The following is a 19,390-nucleotide window of genomic DNA, read 5'->3' on the forward strand; positions in this document are numbered from 1 at the left end:
TTAAGAAAACCCTTCTTAACATAGCATTTTGTGTTTTGATTAAGTCATCTTCCATTTTAGTCACTGATAGGAACTAGAGAAAAAGTGGTAGTATTTGTTGGACAACAGATATTTAGAACCTGGTCAGACTCCTGTTGACCTCAGTAGTTTTTGGATTGGGCTTGTATTGTTCAGTGTGAAGCTTAAGTATGTATTTGTTTTGAAGAGCAATAAATCTTGATACTTACAGAAACTTTGACTCCATAGATAGCACACAGACAGTGCCGGTCTCCATTTATGGAAATTTTTTCTATTCAAACCATAAATTGTTCAATGTAACCTTTTCCTGGTTAGTTGACTAAGAACTTTCTGACTATGAGGGTGGTTAAACAGTGGAACAGGATACCTAGATAAGTTGTTCCATCCCTGGAAATTTGCAAGAGCAGGTTAGACAGAAGCTTTACTGGGATGTTGAGGATGATGCTGCCCTGACCAGGGGAGTGGACTAGGTGACCTCATGAGGTCCCTTCCACTCTTGGTTTCCTATGATCCTATAAACGTCTGTGCCAAACCTCAGAGATCTTGCATTGGTCTCTGAGAAAAAAAATGGAAAATACTTATATAATTGCAGCTAGATGTAATCTCCACTAAATGATGCCATACTTTTAGAAGTCTATGCTGGGTGGGTAGAGGGGAAAAAATTGTGATTATTTGTAAGGTTGCACTTTGAAATAGGCATTAAGTTTGTGTTTCCCAGTATATTTTCCCAGATGTGTTGCTATTAAGTGATGTGTTGTGTTAAATGCTGTGTTCTTTGAAACAATAGTAGCTGTGTTTGTTTTAGAAATTAAAGCATATATAGAAATACAAATTATAATTGGGTAATACAAAATACAAATAGTAGGTATTTTCTTTATTCTCAACTGTATTTTAATCATTTAATGATTCATTTCATCATTTAATTAATTTATTCATTTAAACATTCTTCAGCAGTTAGAATGCTTGATGTTCTCTAAAGGTTATTATCTTGCACAGATATCCATTCTTGGGTCACTTGCCCTCCCATACATGCTTCTACAATACCTTCAAGTTTTTACGAATTTCAGGGTCCTTATCCAAAGTCAGTCCATAAGGAGGAGCAAGAAGGAAGTACTGCTGCTTCCAAATATAACAGAAACGGTATCATCAACTGGTAGCTCCAATATTTAGATATTTGGGGAAGTCTTCTCCATCTTTCTAGAAGCATCTGTGTAGCAGCATTAAAATAAAAACTAGTACTGTAGATTATAAGCAAAGGTTGCAAAACGATTTCAAACCCTGTTTTTCTCGTATTCATAACTTTTTGAAAAATCACCCCAGGCTGACATTTTCTATGTTTGTTCTCTGACAAAAGTAGAAAGACTGGAAAAAATTCTTTCCAACATCTAAATTCTGTGCAGGTTAGAAAAACACTTTTTCTATTTAAAAAAAAAGAAACCTTCCCTCCACCCCTGCTGACTTCACATGACTTAAATAGCTGAATTCTTAAAACTTGGTATATAAATGCTTCCACAATGAGAGCATCCATAACTAACTTTGGGGGGAAAAAATAACTGGACATTGATACCTACTCTGTGTGTGTGGTAGACAATAGTATTAAATTACAGGTGTACTTCTTTCATTTATGAGTACAAATTAAGAGATAAAAAACTGAAAGTAGGAAACTGTTCTAAAATTCCTGTAGTCATGTTATAGCTTGGCCATTTTGTTTGCATGTAGTCTACTAATACCTATATTTCTTTAATGTCTCCATGGAGTGCTATACATGGACAGCATGAATAACTTTATATTGCTATAGGAACTTTAGCTTTTGCAGTTCCTGACTGTTTAGCTGAAAATAAAAAATTATTTTAATTAAGTTTATAGGTAGAGCACATCAGAGGAAAATATAGGTCCCAAATATACACTTTTAATAGGTGTTAGCTTTTCAGTGACCCGTTGTGATTTCTGAATGTGAGAAGTAGTAAGGGAATGTAGTCTTCAGCCACTACAAAGAAAGGTTAAAGAGTTAGGTTTAAATAAGAGGGAAGCCCAAATTCATGCTATTTCAGAATTACAGACTAGCTTGTCAGCAAAAGAGACTGTTACATTTTAAGTGACCGTTTTAATGGATAAAGCACTGATCATTCCTCTTATGTGGTCACTTCTTTGAAAAACTCAAATCTTAATGTTCGTTTCTCCCATCCTGGAATTTTAAGGATAAACTATATTGTTCATTACAATTTATGTTGTTGAAGAAAAGTAGCTTTTCTTTATCAAGATACATTCAGATGTAGACTTCATTAGTTCATTCTTTTCCCTGGCATGACAAGAGGCATCCTGTTCCTAGACTCACTAGTATCCATTTGTTTTAGTCAATTAGGCCCTTAAAACAGACAGGATTAATGATGCACCTTTTTTAATTAGTGAGACTTACTTAGTAATCACAAGTAGTCAGAGAGTTTGGACATTATAATGGATTCAGTGCATAGGCTTACTAGTTTGCATCTATCTCTCCACTTGTTGGTATATATGTAAGCATGCCCAGAACTCTCAAAGTAGACTATCAGCGCACCGTCTTTTGTTTAGTCTACTGGTTCCTGCTGCTAGCTGAGAATAACTAATGGAAAAAAGGACCTTGTTCAAGCAGAGGAGGGATGTGAAGATACCTGGAGACTGTATTTTTACTATTTTATATGCTTTAAAGAAAGTAATGGGCATTCTCCAGGAAAATTGAGTATAGCTTACCCTATCCTAACTCACGTAAAGTTGCAGGCCCTGTGAACTCTGTTCAGTTTTTGTGGCTTTTTATATACCTAGTCCATCACTAAAGAGTGTGGTGTTTGGAAGCTCTGACTTGAAACACATCTATTCTGTGCTTCATCAAGAATTTATGTCTACAGCCTTAAATATATGTGTGAATTGGGGAGGGTTCCAAAAGTTACTAGAAAGTTGTGAGCATTCCTGAAGCATGCACCTGAGGCCACATGACCCAACAGTGTGCATGTTGGTAGGATACAATCTTCAAAGAACCCCAGTTACAAGGTAACCAATGTATCCAGTGTTTACATTTCATTAATTGCAGAGATTGAGTCTTACAAAATGTCATGGTATTCCACTTTTCTTTGTGTCTAGATATTAAACATCGTCGAATACCTATTCTGTTCTTTGCCAACAAAATGGACCTCAGGGATGCGGTATCATCTGTGAAAGTCTCACAGTTGTTATCATTAGAAAACATCAAAGATAAACCCTGGCATATCTGGTAAATACTATTTGTTTTTTCTACAGATTCTTCTGCTCACAGCTATTTCATGGCTTTATTATATGAATGAGAATGAGCTTGATAGAATGCTGTATTTTGTCATGTATTTGCTAGTAGTTACAGGCAGAAGGCAGAGCAGGGTGATACCTTAGACACTAACTAGTTCAAAGAAGCATGAAGTTTGTAGGCAACAACCTACCGTGTCAGATGCTAATAGTTACAGGTATTTTTGTGTGATGCTTGCTCAGAAAAAAAAAAATTGTAAAATACCAAGTTTGTCTTGAAAATTGTCACCAGAAATTTATTGACCAAAGACTGGGGGTGGAGGAGAGAAGGTTACTATAAGCAAGGTTTAGGGGCCGTGTCCTAATCAGAACAGCTCTAATCAGTGTTGCTGGGATATGGAATAGTGGTGGGATTCACATCACTGGTGATATTATGCCTGGGATTCAGGACATTGACAGCAAAACTGATTAGAATATTATTTAATTAAACTCTGTGGGTACTTTTGCGGACTACTGATATCAGAAAAGAAAGTGGACCATTTGTGTGTAGGTTAAAGTGCACAACATTGCATCAGTTCATTTTCTGCAAGTTTTCTTTCTAGCAAGAGCTAGGAGCTTTTCTTTAAATTAAGGCCTAAATTATTTAGAAAATGATCATCTTAACCTTTTTTAACAAAGAATAGTTTCCCACTTATTCATAGCAGTTACAAGAGATGGATATTGAACTTGGTATTCACTGAACCTAACCTTCAGTTAAATCCATGAGAGTTTTAAGAAGTACCACCATTTCTTCTACTCTACCAAAAGTTTCACACTGTAAATAAGCAGTATAACAAAAACAGTTCAAAGAACATATTTTCAGATTATTTATTTTAAAATTCTACTGTATTTGTAACTTTAGCCATGAGCATATTCAGTTACTGAGTTTTGGTTTACTATATTATATAATATCTGGAGAGGTTTTTTTGCAAAGGACAAAAATCTGATGCCCAGATCTTGTCAGAAGGAAATGAAATTGCTTTTGTTTCTCACTGTGTGAAACAGACAGCTATTCACTTTTTCTTGTTTCTTTTCTTTACTTTAAAGCTGCAACTTTCAATAAATCTTCATTGTGATTTGTGAATGCTCTTTAATACTTTCTCCTCAGTACTTCACCAGAAAATAATTTTGCCTTATGAATTTAATAATTACTGTGCATATTTAAAAATATACCTCTGCGTCACGTATTGTTAGCTCTCCTCTATATTTGAAGTTTTCATGAAATCAAAAATAATTCTGACCATTTGCCAAATTCCACTGAAGATGGTTTTATGAATTCTGTGCTGTTATAATTTTGTGCCCCCTTTCTGAAGCACTGGGTAGATGAGCAGCTACCTATGGCTCCTAGATTCTATGGGTAGTTTTATATAGTTCCAGCATAGCCTGGGTAATATAGCAACCTATACACTAACCATATGGTTCCTGAGAAACCATGTGCATGCACAAACCATTATAGCATGCACAACTTTTCCAACCCCAGCATTCCCTCTATATTGGAGCTGCATGGGGAAACGTAACTTCATCATTTTTACAATAATTATCAGAAATGCATTAATTTACTGTCCTCTTGTCTGGAGAGGATAATATCCTAACATACCTATCCCAGAATAGTTATTTGGCTGTAGATATCTGGTATAATTTATCTATTTTAGATAACTCCCCTCTAATATCATCCACAGCCTACCTGTGATCATATTCTGGAATAATTCCTCTGTTTTGAGGTGGAATAGTTAAGAGGAAATTATTGAATTGTAGAACACTGTGCCTACACAGGGAAGTTAACCCAAATATGTTTTTAAGTGTATTGTGCCTGGCATTGGCTAATGCTGCTTTTAGAGGTATTCTGCTATTTATTACATAGCTTGCAAATTTTAGATGTAATGATGACTTTTATACAAACCAGTGTTTTTCAGTACTTTCCCTCTTTTTAGTGCTAGTGATGCTCTGAAAGGTGAAGGATTACAGGAAGGTGTAGATTGGCTCCAAGGTAGGTCACATTACACTGTTACTTCATTTCCTTTTCTATTAGATTTTTGTTTTCATTTTTTAAGTTTTCTTTCATTTTTTCATTTGCTTTGTTTCTGTCCATTTCTGCTGTCAGATCAAATTACACAGTGAGTACCTGCTAAACTAGATCTTTTCCCCTGTTTTTTTTGTTTTTCTTTTTTTAAGTTACCATTTTCTTCAGTGGAAACATTGTGGCAGAGAGCTTTCCTTTTTTTTAAAACAGATGTTAAATTAGAGAAAACATTTTCCTTCAAAAGAGAATTGCTAGATTTGAATGTGTACTACTGGAAATAGTATTGGATGGTTTAAAAATGTTTTCCTGACAATAATAATTTAAGGTGCTCTTGAATCTTGTTTATTACACATGATAACTTAATTTATTTTCCCAGTTACTTTGTTATGCTCCAATATTTCACATTTTTCTCATGTTTTAGTGTCTTGCATTTTAAATGGTAAATAAACAGCCTGAAAAATTTGTGAAAAACTCTTTTAAGAGTGGGAACCCATAGTGCAGAGCAATGTTATAATACATCTGCCACTAATTATTTCCAAATTGCATCACAGTATCATTCTCTCATTACAACATTTTAGGTCAGGGCTTTCCAGCTGGCGACGCAGGGGCCACATGTGGCCCAAGCGGGATTAAGTTGTGGCCCCCAGGTTCATGTCTGGCTGCTGCTCCCCCCTTCTTTTGGTTGTAACAGCAGCCAGAGTCTCTGGGCTGCCCTTCCCTCCCTGAGCTGCTTCTGCCCACCACCACCCCAGGTGGCAACACAGCACAGCATGGGAATTGGAGGGTGAGGTTAGGTATGGGTGAGTACTCAGTGCAGCAGCATTGAGTACAGCTCATGTGGGCACATGGTTCAGCAGGAGATGCCCATGCTGCATGCTTCCCATGTAACCTGTGGCTTGCTCTGGTGCAGGCCATGTGAAGGCCTCACTGATCCAGCCTGCAGGTTGTGTGGTCCTCAGCTGCTTAGAATTTGAACATCCATGTTTTAGATGACATTTAGGGATAGTTCTTCTTCCCCCAGAAGGCAATAAGGGTCCTGACTGTAGGATCAGGATTAGGTGTGTATAGAATAGCCCGTCTTTTGCCAGTATTTGGGAAGGGCAAAAATAATAAAATGTGTATATCTTAAATGCACCCTAGGGTGTCCCATGCCATTATATAAATGAAAGCTTAAGACATTTTAGCCCTTTTCTTGTATTTATTTTAGGCCCCTGTCACATGTTAGATTTAAGATGTAATTAACCAGCATAAGACTTAATGAGAGGCCCATCAGCTGATCAGGACTACCAGCCATGGGGGTACACCATGTGCTCTTGAGGCTGGGAGCCTGTATCTGATGGGGCTGTCAGCTGTGGGAGCTTGCTACTTACCAGTGCAGGAGGAGCCTGGGATCACAGTGCCTGGCTCCCCCTGCACCAGCAGTAAGGCATGATGGGATCTGATAACCTGATCCCACAATCACACCTCCTGCTATACCCATGTAGCATGGCAGGAAGCATGATTGCGTGGATTTCATCATGCTTCTACCTGCACATCTGGAGGGGCCTTTAATAAATTCCAGGCCAAAAAGCTGAGCAACCCTGAGTTTTAAAATGACTTTTCCCATTTGAATTCTAGACAATTTCCAAAAACAAAAAGTGAACAGAATATACCTGGCCCTGAGTGTGCTATTTCTTCTGCATGTTTTTCTGGCTTAATTAAAATATTTTATTCTTCTGAATATTCTTCTTGTTGGTTTAAGAAGGGCTCAAATAAACCACTTGAGAAACTAAGGGTGAGATTACACATTACAGTCAGGTCATGTTAAGAGCACTTTAAACATGAATGACCGCACATTAAGGCTCATAAACTAGTACTAGGTGCCCTTAAAGCATCTTAAAGTTTTGCCACTTCGGACCAGGAAGCTGGGCTACGTAGCGTGAGTTACATTAACATCTGGGTGTTCACATGAGAGAAAACTACCAATTTGTAGTCCTCTATGTTTCCCAGGTGGCTTTGTTCCATGGTGGACTAGCTCTCATCCAGAATTCTGTGGCCCTGGAACAATAGCTGCAAACAGCCAGGCAGCACGTGCATGGGGATAGAGTGAAAGGAGAGGGAGAGAAAACTGCTAAAGGGGCTAGCGGGGGGGGGCATAAGGAAGGTGTGAGTGGAGGCAGAATTGGAAGGGGTAGAGGGAAGGAGGGAGTAGGTGGGTGGGGATCTGCCAGGCATCTGGCCAAATTGCCCAACTCCCAAATCACCCCTTCCACCTGTAGATTGCTTTCCTGACACCCCAACAGACCCCTCTCTACCCCATTAGCCCCTCCTCTCCCAGATTACTGCTACACCATCGTGATCAGCATGAGAGTGGCAGAAGTGCCAATGGAGTGGTTTCTCTTTCCTGCTTGCTCCTGGAGTTCCTGCAGACCATGCCACCTCTGTGCACCTGGATCAGCCCCTGCCCAGCCCTCCACTGAAGGAGAGAACTTGGGTCAGGGCAGCAAGAAGCTGCCAGGCAGCTTCAGGGTCTGGTGGGCACTGGATCCAGGTGTGTGGGGGTGGCACAGGCTTCAGGGAGCCTAGGAGCAAGCAGGGAGAGGGACCCCCGCCTCACTGGTACCACCAGTGCTCTTGGGGTGTCAGGGCAGCAATCTGGAGGTGGAGGGGCCAATTCGGGGTTTCAAGGTCTATCTAAGGATGGAGGGGGGGATATGGAGGCAGTGGCATGATTGGGGAGGTTAGAGAATTATCCCAGCAGCACAGGAGGGCCCTTCCCTCCCCTTCAAGCTATGCTGTGGCTTGAGAGCCAATGAGCAGAGGTACAGCCCATAGCCCAGGGGTGGGTAATTATTTTGGCTGGAGGGCCGCTTAATAAGTTTTGGTGAGCTGTCAAGGGCTGCAAGGGTAGCCCGTCCCCGTGACAGGTGCTCCACCCCCTGGTCACCATCTTGGGACCTCCCCTTGCCCCCAGAAACACCTCTTTTGGGAGGTGGGGTTTGCCATCTTGGAACTGGAAAAAAAATCATATACTAAAAATAAAACATCTGTGATAACATACTTTAATTTTATTTCAAAAATATTTTTGTTCTGATTATGTGTGCTTGTGTAGTGTATATAGAGCCGATTGCATAATAGCACAAAATGAAGTCTTACTCTTGTATATTGTATGTGTGGAGGAGTGTGTGGGGTGTGATTCAGGCCATGTGTAGGGAGGGTTTGTTGGGGAGTGTAGGTTTGTGGAGGAGGGTGTGGGGGTTATGGGAGGGTATGAGTGTGTGGGGAAGGTGTGTGGAGTAGGCTGTAGGTGAGTGTGTGGAGTAGGCTGTGGGTAAGTGTGTGGAGGGTGTAGGGGAGTGTGGGGTGGTTGTGGGAGGTGTGGGTGTGTATGACGGGGGTCAGTGTGTGTGGGTATGGTATGGTATGGTGTGGGGGTGGGGGCCCTCTCCCACATGCCTCTCCATGGCACATAGTTCCTGCTGCTGGTGGCGGCAGCAGCAGATGACAGGCCCTTGAGGTACTTATGTCCCATGGCAAACAGAGTCCTCTAGCAATGTGTGACTCTGTCCGAGTCCCAGGAGCTGCATGTGGCAACAGGGAGTGGGGCCAGGCCAGCCCTGCTCTATCATGCAGGACTCCCTGTGGCCCATGTGCAGCTCTCTGGACTTAGCTCAGAGCTGCGTGGGATGATGCTGGCCCTGGTCCCTGCTGCCCAGCCAAGTCCTGGGCTCTGCACGTGAGCCAGTGGGAGCCCCATGCAATGGAGCTAGGCTGGCTCTGTGTTTCTGCCAGCCTGGGCTCCATGCTCCTGCTGCCTCACCATGCCCCAGCCCTGCGCTCCTGCCAGCACCAGCCCTGACCCCAGGGCTCTGCACTCCTCTTGGCCTTGACGCGGGCCCCATGCTCCTGCCCAGCTGCAGCTTCCCCCTACCTGCTGATGCTTCCCTCCCTGCTGCCCAGAGTGCTGCATCAGGGACAGTAAGTGGAGCTGCTGAAGGCTGGGGGATCCAAGCAGTTTTTTAGGCAGGAGCAGCAGCTCTACCCAGAAGCTATATACACTGGCTGAGCCTGGGGCTGGAGCCATGGCCGGGACCCTCCCATGGGCTAGGGTGGGAGTGCAGTACATTGCCCCAGTGGGAGTAGGCAGGGCTTGTCCCTATGCAGAGCATAGCAGGGGCAGCCACAGGCTGGGCTAGATACAGTTAATTGGTGAGCACCTGCCTACAGGCCAGATTAAATTTGGTGGACTGGATCCAGCCCATTGGGCTGTATTTTGCCCACCCCTGCCCTAGCCACACCCTCGCTCACCAGCCCTTTAGTGGCAGGTTTGAGCAGTGCACATTGGAGATGGTATTAGCCCCAAATGTATGGCTAATCGCTAGCACCTAAATACTGACTAATGTTCCTTAGAATTACCACTTGCGAACTCTGATGTGTAATCTTGTCCTAACTTTACAAGGTAAACGGTGAAAGGAACTTGCTCGCTAAAACATGAAAAAAAAAAATGTTGTTGAATCTTTCACTTAAAATAATGTGAGGTGTACAAGTAGCTACATTGGTCTAAATATTTTGTGTAATTGTTGGTGTTCTTTTAACCCAGCTCCTATGACTGATTTTATTTATATAACCCCAAACAAGTCATGAACCTGTCTGTTTCCCCATCTGTGTGATAGATCCTAAAGTACCTGCTGCTGGGGGGGTTCTGTTTGATCAGTGCTTTGAATATGTGAAGCACCTGAACTGTTAAATGGTGTTTTTTCCATATGGAATTAAGTTAAACATTTACACTACCTTTGAGTATCTATATAGCTGCTCCAGGGTGAAGGGGAAGGAGGATTAATTAAAGCGGCTCTCAGACAGCCACTCTGATTAAAGCGCCTGCTGTGTCAAATGCATGTTGTGTCCTGCACTTTAAAATGGCAGTGGAGGCACTTTAGCTAAAGCTCATTCAATGAGCTTTATTTAAAGTGCCCCTGCCGCCATTTTGAAACAGGGATGCTGAACATATGTGATGCAGAGGCTGCTGGAGCGAGCTAATTAGCACACTCCAGCAGACTCACAGCAGACTCGATTAATTGAGTCTGCTCCGACATATGCTAATGAGATGCCCTTTGTTTCTGTCATAGAATGAGCTAGAGACAGATAGTTATATTTGCATTATATCAGGGGTGGCAAAGATGCACCCACAGAGCCCTATCATTCATCCCATGGTGCTGCCTGTAGGTCTTCAACTAGCCCCGTGTGCCACATGCAGCATGTGCCTATCTGCTGCTCTGCTGGATCTGGTCCACACACTGCATGTGGAACATGAGGCTGAGCTGGGACACGTTGCCTCAGATCTAGCACGCAGTGACCACTCTGGACCAGTCCTGTATGCTAGATCTGGGGCCAGTATGCATTGGGCCCACAGAGTGGCCTTGTGCACTGTATTCAGTATGCAGGGTTGAAGTGGTGCAGGTACTGCATGCAGTGCACACCCCAGACTGCACATCATGCGCAACACTCAGAGCCAGGACTGTAGCTAGTATGCATGCAGGAGGGACCAGTTCAGGGTGTATGCACTGCATGTGGTGCACAGGTCTGGTCAATGGGTTTGATCCAGCCTGCAGACTGGCCTCTCACAGGCTGGATATAATGCAGTTTGACACTCCTGCATTATATCAGTCTTAGTCTGTACAGGTTTCTTATAATTAAATAGAAGATATTAGATGTATATGACAGACAATTTTTGGTTGGTGTGGAGATCCTGTATTCTTGTGTATTTAGGTAGTGCCTTGCATACTGTAGTTTTCATTGAGTGCTACTGTACTATTAAACAAACAGGAATAAATTCAACCATTCACTTTGTAAAATCACTAATTTTCCTTCTGCTGAAATTAGGGTTAGTCACTTTAGTACCAGAACTTGAATAATAGGCTTGAACTTGACCAAAAATATGATGACAATATTTTTACAAGTCCTTTTATAAGAACTGGTGCAATTACTTCATGTTTTAGTGTTCTGCTTCTAGCAAGCCACTAGATGTCAGTAGTGATCCAAAGTCAAGTACAGCTGAAATAAATTACTTTAATTCAAACTTCAGGAAAGAATTGTTTTAATAAGGTGCTGTTTTATGCATTATACATTATGCTGTCTTATGCATTATCTGAATAGCAGAGTATTCTATTCAGAATCCTGTCTGCTGACTAGTGAAAGAAAGTTTTTTTTATTGTTCATCTCAGTGTATTTTCTAATGAATTACATCTATACTACCAAAACTCAGTGAACAAAGGAACTGCTTATCCATGTTCATTCGCATTTTGGGTAAAAGGCAACTCACTAAAATATTAACACCACAGTGGGGATGATGCACCTAACTCACAACACAGGGTTTCTCAGAATGGGTGTCTGATGCTTTCCCATAAGTTCCCTGCTCTTCTCCTAAACTCTGTCTCAAAGGGCAACTTCTGATTATACAGGGGTGAGATGCCTCAGACCTACAGAGGTATAGGTCATAGCTGTGTTGGTCTGAGAACAAGGCAGACAATGTTCTTTGGGTAAATCAGATATAGTTTTATTAGACTGACTCAGATAGTTGGAAAAATTCTTCTTTGCGAGCTTTCGGGCACAGGTACCCTTTGTCAGGCTGAGAAAGCATCTGCGGTTGATGTGTGCTCTTCCTGGATGGAATGAATAGTAACGAAGCCAGAGACTGGTATGCATGCAAGAAAGCTGAGGATCATAGCACTCATTCAGAAGTGCTTGAATGTTATCTTGAATATTAAGAACATTATCTTGTTCTTAAAAAGAATGGTTTTAGTTCAACTCTCAGCCATACTGTGTTTCTCCATAAACTAAATAAGTTGCTTTTTGAGAGGTGGCTAACATGTGGCATTCAGACAAACTGTTTTATGAAATAAAGTTGGCAGAGCAGAGACCACTTTCATTTCCAGAGTAGTGAGTCTGCAAGAATGAACTTGAGTCTATCAGAGTGTGACTATACAATACACAACAGCCTTGTGCAAAGAGTCTCAAGTTATCTCTGAACATTCTAGTTTTGACACAAAATATTCCAGCTGTCAGAATAAGCCCTATTTAGAAATAAGCCATATTTTCTTAGTCACAGCATTAAACATAATGTGGCTATACTGCTTCTGGCTCTGGGGCTAATGCTTGCAGAGTTAGCCTGTGTATATCTGCACAGCACTGCCTTGCACTGTGTGGACTCCAGTATACAATAGTGTGTTCACAACTGAGGTGTATCTGCTTGACATTGGATTTTGCAATGCAGAACCTTTAGAACAGGGATGAGCAAAATGCAACCCGGGGGACAGATGTGGCCAGCCAGGCCATTCTATCTGGCCTGTGGGGCTCCTAAAAAATTTAGAAAATTAATATTAATCTGCCCTGGGCTGCCTGTCATGCGGCCTTCGATGGCTTGCCAAAACTCAGTAAGCGGCCCTCTGCCCAAAATAATTGCCCGCCCCTGCTTTAGAAGCTGTTAGGAACTAAACCCTTCTAAGCCTCAACTGACAGTTCCAAAACATGAGTATAGTAGGAACTGGAAAACACATTTGTGAGTTTCAAGTCGTTATTTTGAACCATGCTGCTCCGTCAGGTCTGAAAAGAAGAAAAAAGAGCAGTGTTTATGGTAATTCTTTCTGCCTAGTTGGCAGCAGTTGGGAAACTAGTTGATTAGAAAGATATCTGTGAAATAGGAGTGCATTTTTCCTGTGATTATAACTACAGAAAAAAGTATATCAATCAAGTTTTGGCATCCAAAATTAGATTAGCTCTTCTTGGGTGCCGTTTTCACTAAGAATATTGAAGAAGTCTATTTTTAATATAAAAATGACTCTCTTTATGTTACCAGACCAGATCCAAGCACTGAAGACGTGAGAAGCTAAGATCTATTACACCACTTCTTACACTCTTTTTGGAAGTAGATGTGCAAGCGTCTTGGAAAGGAAGACTTAAAATAAAGAAAAGTAATTAGCTAAATGTAATGCATTCTGTTGTCCCCTTCTATTATCTCTTCCAGGGCCCACAAACAGTAAGTGTTTTAGAAAATGTAGCACCACACCAGTGTGCACATCCACATATGTGTTGCAACTAGAGAGAACGTTAAAATGAATGTTAATAAATAATAAGTGTCTGCAGTTATTTATTATATTAGCTGGCTTAAAATTTTATATAATCTAAATATCCTGGTATTCAAAGGTGACTCATGGCTTTTTAGGTGCCTCCTTTTTTTCTTTCTTTCAGTGCTTGACTTGAGACACCTTTGAAAAAACGTTTTCTTTCCAGATGATGGGCGAGCACATTTTGAAAATCATTAGGTATTGTTATGGGGACCCATAATCACTAGCCATTTCTGAAAATTTTGTCCAACGACTTGACTAGATTTGTTTTAGGCTTTTAAACTATCTATGTATTATTTACAGGTTATGCATAACTTGTCTTTTAAATTTGAGATATGCAGGTTAATATGTGGAATGTGTTTTGTTATAAAATGATTTCAGATGTTTACCTGATTATATTGAAATATATTATGTTTGTGAATTATGATCACCATGTACAAGGTTCAATAAAGACAAGACATATTGTGTATTTTATGTTTTATTTTAAATGGCAGTGTATTTAGGGGTGACCTTTAGATGATGCAGAATTCTTAGTTAATGTTAAATTAATTTGAAACAATGCTTATATTGTCTTTATCTTCTAAGGATATCATGGATACTATCATGGGCTAATCCACTACTATATTATCCTGTTTTATATTGCCATATAAATCTTTAAATGCTGTCTTGGTATCTTATCTTTCATTGTTTGCAGACTTCTCAGTAAGCTTGCGTAATAAAAAGACACGTCACATGGTAGTATGTTACCCTGCTCACAGCTAAGAGCTTAGTTTCATAGTACCTCTAGTTTATCTGTTCAAAAAACATTTCCAAAAACAAGAAGGTGACCATATTTGATAATGCAGTAAATGGGTGAGCAAGGAGGGAGCTCTTACAGATTTTGTTTGCTTGTATATTCAAAACAATGTGCAAAATAACAGAGAGCATGCTTCCTTGGGAGATGAGAAGCCACCCTTAACAGAAGTGTTTTGACCAAGGAGACTTCATGGTACAATGTAATTGCTTTCATATACTTTCAGTCAAGTGGTTATTTGGCAGCCAATCCTAGTTCAACCTGTTTGCTAAAGGAACCTAGATATTTATATATAAACATCCTTGTTAGGAGTCAAATTTAATAGTTATTCCTGATGTTTCCCTTTGTTGAGTCTTTATGTGCCTGTTTCCGTGGTATTAGATATTACTAATTGCTGTTTCCTTCACCTGTGCTAACTCCAAAATAAAAAGCAGAAAATGTCTTGATCAGAAATATAATATTAGTTTGACAGTATTTTGTTCCCAGCATTTCCTATTCTTAGTTATATGTAACAGAAATTTTTGGTGCATGTTTTGCATTTAGATAACTGCAAAGCAAAAGTCTCAAGGGAAACATTATTTAAGAAATGTCATTTTCTTAAATTAATTAGTGTTCAATATAATTGATAGGCTGAAGTTTTAGAGCCATGCATTTCTTACCACTTTGTGTTATCAGTATTCAAGACACCATATAAAAAGATATAACAGAATACATGGTTTTCTTGCTTTAAAATGTATCTGAGTTTGATCCTTGGTTACCGTTTCATTTCCTTGGTACAGTTTGCCTCTTGTTTGTGATCTTCAATGGACTGATGATCTGTATTTGCTTTGTTCCTCATTCTTATATACCTTTGTGTGGATGCAGAAGTTTCCTCAGCAGCACTTTCTGAAGAGCTTTTTTCTTTCAGTATATTTTATCATCTCTCAGTAGGAAAGAGGAGAGAAAGATTGGGGATTCCATTACCTGACTAGGAACCTATTTGGTAACATCCCAAGCATCCACGTTTGATTCCTTTGTCCCGGCACTTTAGCTATGAACTGCAAAAGTTTAAGAAAAGGCAATGGACACTGAAGCAGAGTATTAAGTTGACTTTTTTTTTCAGGTTCTGTCATATTTTTTCCCAATATTCTAGAATTCTGTCTGTCTGAGGGTTCTACTGTACTAAAGACAGGAGGGATCTGTGTGTGTGTGTGTGTGTGTGTGTGTGTGTGTGTGTGTGTGTAAATACATATATATATAGAGAGAGTTAATCTTTTTATCCAAGCTGTTGTTTTTGCTGACAGCCTTTTAACATATTGCATTTATCCATATTCATGATAAATTTTCTTTGCACATGATCTAAAAACAGGTTTGTATAATGTTTACTGATAACTTTATTTTCTAGAAAATGTCACTGATAAGAAGTGAAAGATTTTAATAAGTTAGGATAAAATAAACACAGTTGCAACTTTGGGATATTTTGTCTGAAGTTTAATTTCTATAATAAATCTAAAACACATGTACAAAGACTGCAAGTTCTTTTGTTTTAATATGAAAAGGGATGACATTTTTATACAGTTTTATTTCTATAAAATGGTATAGAAATATTAATGGCAGGTCTTCGGTTGATTATTTTAGAAGAAAATAAACTGTTAAATGCATTAATACTTCTTAGAAATATAATTGTCTTGGGGACTGGCCAGTAAATTAAATTCATTTCCATGAGGGTTAACTCTTTATGTGGCTTAGTGGAACAGGCAGTTGAAGGTATGTCCTATCCAAGCTAGGTGAAAATTTATGGGAGCCGGTGAGTGAATAGTAAGAAACAATACTCTATTCTTTGTTGCACAGGTGTAATAATTATACTGAAGTCAGCAGAATTGCTCTTGACTTACGCTGCCATAACAGAGCAGAATTTTGTATGAGGGCCAAAAAAAACACCAGACTTTCCCTTGTGTTCATGCAAAATGCTGCTATGTGCTGTTCTCTAAAAGGTTGGTGGCCTGTCAAACTTTAATTGTTGTCAAAACCATATTAACCTTACCTTATGGTAAAAACAATTAGACTAGTTCACTACACTGTGAGGCTAGGGACATTCTAAAAGCCTGAGCCTGAATTGATTCAATCTTGGAGGTGGATAGACATTCCCTTTTTGCTCTAGAAATGCAGGCACATCCCTGCAGGGGCTCAGGAGCTGCGGGGTGCTAGAGCAGTCCTCCTTACCCTTCCACAGGACTGAGCTGAGGGTTGTGGCAAGGCCCCCGCAGGACACTGTTATGCCCATCCTGAGCAGCCCAGTAGGATGTTTATCACCCCTAACTCAGTGTTTATCAACTCATTAAGAAAACAATGCTTCTCTCCAAGCTCTTCTGAAACAGCTTTTCCAAGGAAGGATATTAAATTACCTATTGATTAGCTCCAAAAAGCCTGTCTGCCTTTGTTATCTCCCACAGCATGGACCTTAGCCAGCATGTGGTCTGCTAGCTAATACTGAGGTGTCTGTGTAAGGCAGAAGGGCAGGGGGAATAATTCCTGCTTAGCAGGGAGAAGCCAGGCAGATGCTCTGTTCCTGCAAGTTTCTGCTGGAGCTGCAGCCAGGGAGCAGAGGGGAGGGGCCAGCCCAGCTGTGGAGCAGAGATCCTTGCCCAGCCCAGAGAGCATGCCAGGATGCTGAGGGAGTCTGGTTTATCTTAAGTCAGCAAGGGGTCTGGGACAGACATTGAATTAAACCAGTTTGAGCCAAATCAGTTTAGAGTGATACCAGGTTTATCTCAAACTGGTTTCAGCCATTTTCATACTGGCTTATGTGCACTGAACATATTTTCTGTTGCAGGTTTAAACCAGTTTCTGATCACTTAAACTGGTTTATGTGTAATGTCCGTCCCTAGCCTGGGAGCCCTAGTAACTTGTATGTGTGAATTCACTGCTTGTGAAAAGTCAAACTAGCAACCTGGAGATGTGAATTCTATTCACAGAGCTGCTGCAAAAGGAGCACTTCTGACACTTTTTCTCCGCATTGTCGTATCAGCATGCTTCACCTTAGTGACACTAGTCTTGAAAATCAGCCATTCTCCATGGTCTGTATGTGCTGTCAATTTGGTTTGCAGGGAGAGTGCTCAAAGGCACAACAACAAGGTCTGCATCCTAGGAAGCAGGGCCAGAGGCAGAGGCAGGAGCTGGGCCTGCAGTGGTGGTGGCAGTTGCTGTTCTTGTGCCCCCTCTAAATTGGTGCCTAGGCCTAGTGACCCACTCACCGCCCCACCCACTCTGCCCCATCCTGCTCCCTTGTTCTTTTTACATTACTGAGTATACTGCTGTACACATTATTTGGGGTTGTATTAGGGCAGTGGTTCCCAAATTGTGAGCCATGAATTGTGTTGGGTTTCCCTATTTTGCCATGAAAAGTTTCTTTTTAAGGATGTGCGGTGGTTCACAAGAAATACTGAGCATTGATAATAATTTCTTCAAAAAGTTTGAATTTTTTTCTCAGAGCATGCCTTATAATGCATAACATGGTTTCAACATTCTCAGTTGAAACACCAGGGGTGACCGCCACACAAATACCTGCCTCTTTCTTCAACCTCCCTCCCTGGATGAGGGGAGATGGCTTCAGATAACTTATGAATCAAAATTCTTTTGGACCCTGACTCCTTTCTATTCAGAGCAGCAATGGGTATTGATTTGTTTATAACTCCATATAGTTACTTTTAGTCTGCATGCTTTGGGAACTCCAGGGAAATTTCCCTTTACAAGTGCAAATGTAAGGTTGTATGTGTGTCGCATGAAAAATGTTGCATGTACCCAGCTTCAGTAGGTCATACCTTCAACTGCCTGTGCTCTGCACCTACTCTAGCTTAAATATATAGCAATCAGTATATTAAAAAAATAGAATCACCAAAACAATATACTCTGTGCTCATTTTTCTCTCGAAGGAAAGTATGGCAGAATAAATGTATATATTAAGTGTTGTGACTAACATGTTACTCCTAGAAGGCATTCAGATACTGTAGTGCTGAGCATGGTTTAAGAATGTTTCTGGAATGGAATAGGCTTGTTACATTCAGGAGGTTCATAAAACTGAGTTCCACAACCAGCCAAGTACTGTCACAGAATGGATTGTTCCTCAAAGAATCTCTTGTCAATCTGATATATAGTCCCTTATCAGTGATGAGAGAGAACATAAAAGAATGTTGTAGTAAATAGATTGTTTTATAAAGTCATAATGCCAGGAAGTATAGTTCCAAACTGAGCTATGAATATTTAATTTACATTTCTTTCTAAGTATTCATCATCAGTAAATAATTATTTGGGGTTTCTAAGGGAGGATCAACTTCATCCTTCCTCATCCATCCGTGAAAGGATGACATTTAAAAAGCTGCAGGAAAAGGGCAAATTGGGAGAGAGAACTGAGAGTATAACGCTCATCTTTCCAGAAAGACCAGGGGCAGGGGTGGGGAGGAAGAGAGTTTGTTTTTAAAAGTTTAATTTAATAATGGTCCAATTGTTATTAAAATGTGTACATTTTGGCTGGCAGAGAGTAGTTAGAGAGGGGCATTGGTTTTCTGTGTTGTGGTGGGTGTGGACTAGAGTGCTGCACAGAGCACTGTTAAAGCTACTGTCTAACTATGATACAGTACAGTAATTCTCAGCCAGGGTGCTGCAGCTTGCTGGAGTGCCTTGGGATCCTTTTAAGGGTGTTGCACAATCTTAGGTCTGCAAACTCCTACACATGATTCACAAGACAAACTCAGAGATTTCAGATAGGCACCTGTAGGGCATGTCCACACATGCAAGCACATGAAGCTGCAGCAGCTCAAAAAGAAGGGGTGCAAATTTGAGACAGGGCTTATTGTCTCAGCGCACGTGCCCAGACATGCACTTTGGTATGGGGTAAATTGTGCCACTTGAGGCAAAATAATCCTGCCTGCCTACTCCTGGATCTCCAGCCAGGGGGAGCTAGAGTCTGGGGATAGCACCTGTGCTGGCCCCAAAATATAAAAAGCTACCCTGGCTGTCACAGGGCACTAAAGTACCTGCTCCTTTAAGAGCAGAGATTGCCTGGGGAGAGAGCCCAAAGTGCCAGACAGGAGTCCAGGTGCAGTTTACCATGACAACTGGCTAATGAGGAAATTAGCTGCACCTGCACCTGGTCAGCTGGCCAGAAGAGGCAGGGCCCTGGGTCCATATAAACCC

The 19,390-nt window shown here is 40.8% G+C and overlaps 1 protein-coding gene across 2 annotated transcripts in view; it reads left to right on the forward strand.

Annotated features, from left to right (window-relative positions):
• Positions 1 to 15,731, forward strand: part of ARL6 (ARF like GTPase 6) — a 34,851-nt gene extending 19,120 nt beyond the window's left edge. The window contains exons 6-8 of one of the 2 annotated variants that reach the window (XM_090058855.1): positions 3,133 to 3,262; positions 5,238 to 5,293; positions 13,158 to 15,730. In XM_090058855.1, the coding sequence (XP_089914981.1) occupies positions 3,133 to 3,262; positions 5,238 to 5,293; positions 13,158 to 13,183 (212 nt within the window). In that variant the 3' untranslated portion in view covers positions 13,184 to 15,730. Of the gene's footprint in view, positions 1 to 3,132; positions 3,263 to 5,237; positions 5,294 to 13,157 lie in introns of both variants that reach the window. The other variant, XM_090058864.1, reaches the window with a different exon arrangement.
• Positions 15,732 to 19,390: the final 3,659 nt, after the last annotated feature.

The sequence above is a fragment of the Crocodylus siamensis genome, chromosome 1 (genome assembly GCF_052110815.1).
Source record: "Crocodylus siamensis isolate JL-2025a chromosome 1, ASM5211081v1, whole genome shotgun sequence".
Lineage (NCBI taxonomy): Eukaryota > Metazoa > Chordata > Crocodylia > Crocodylidae > Crocodylus > Crocodylus siamensis.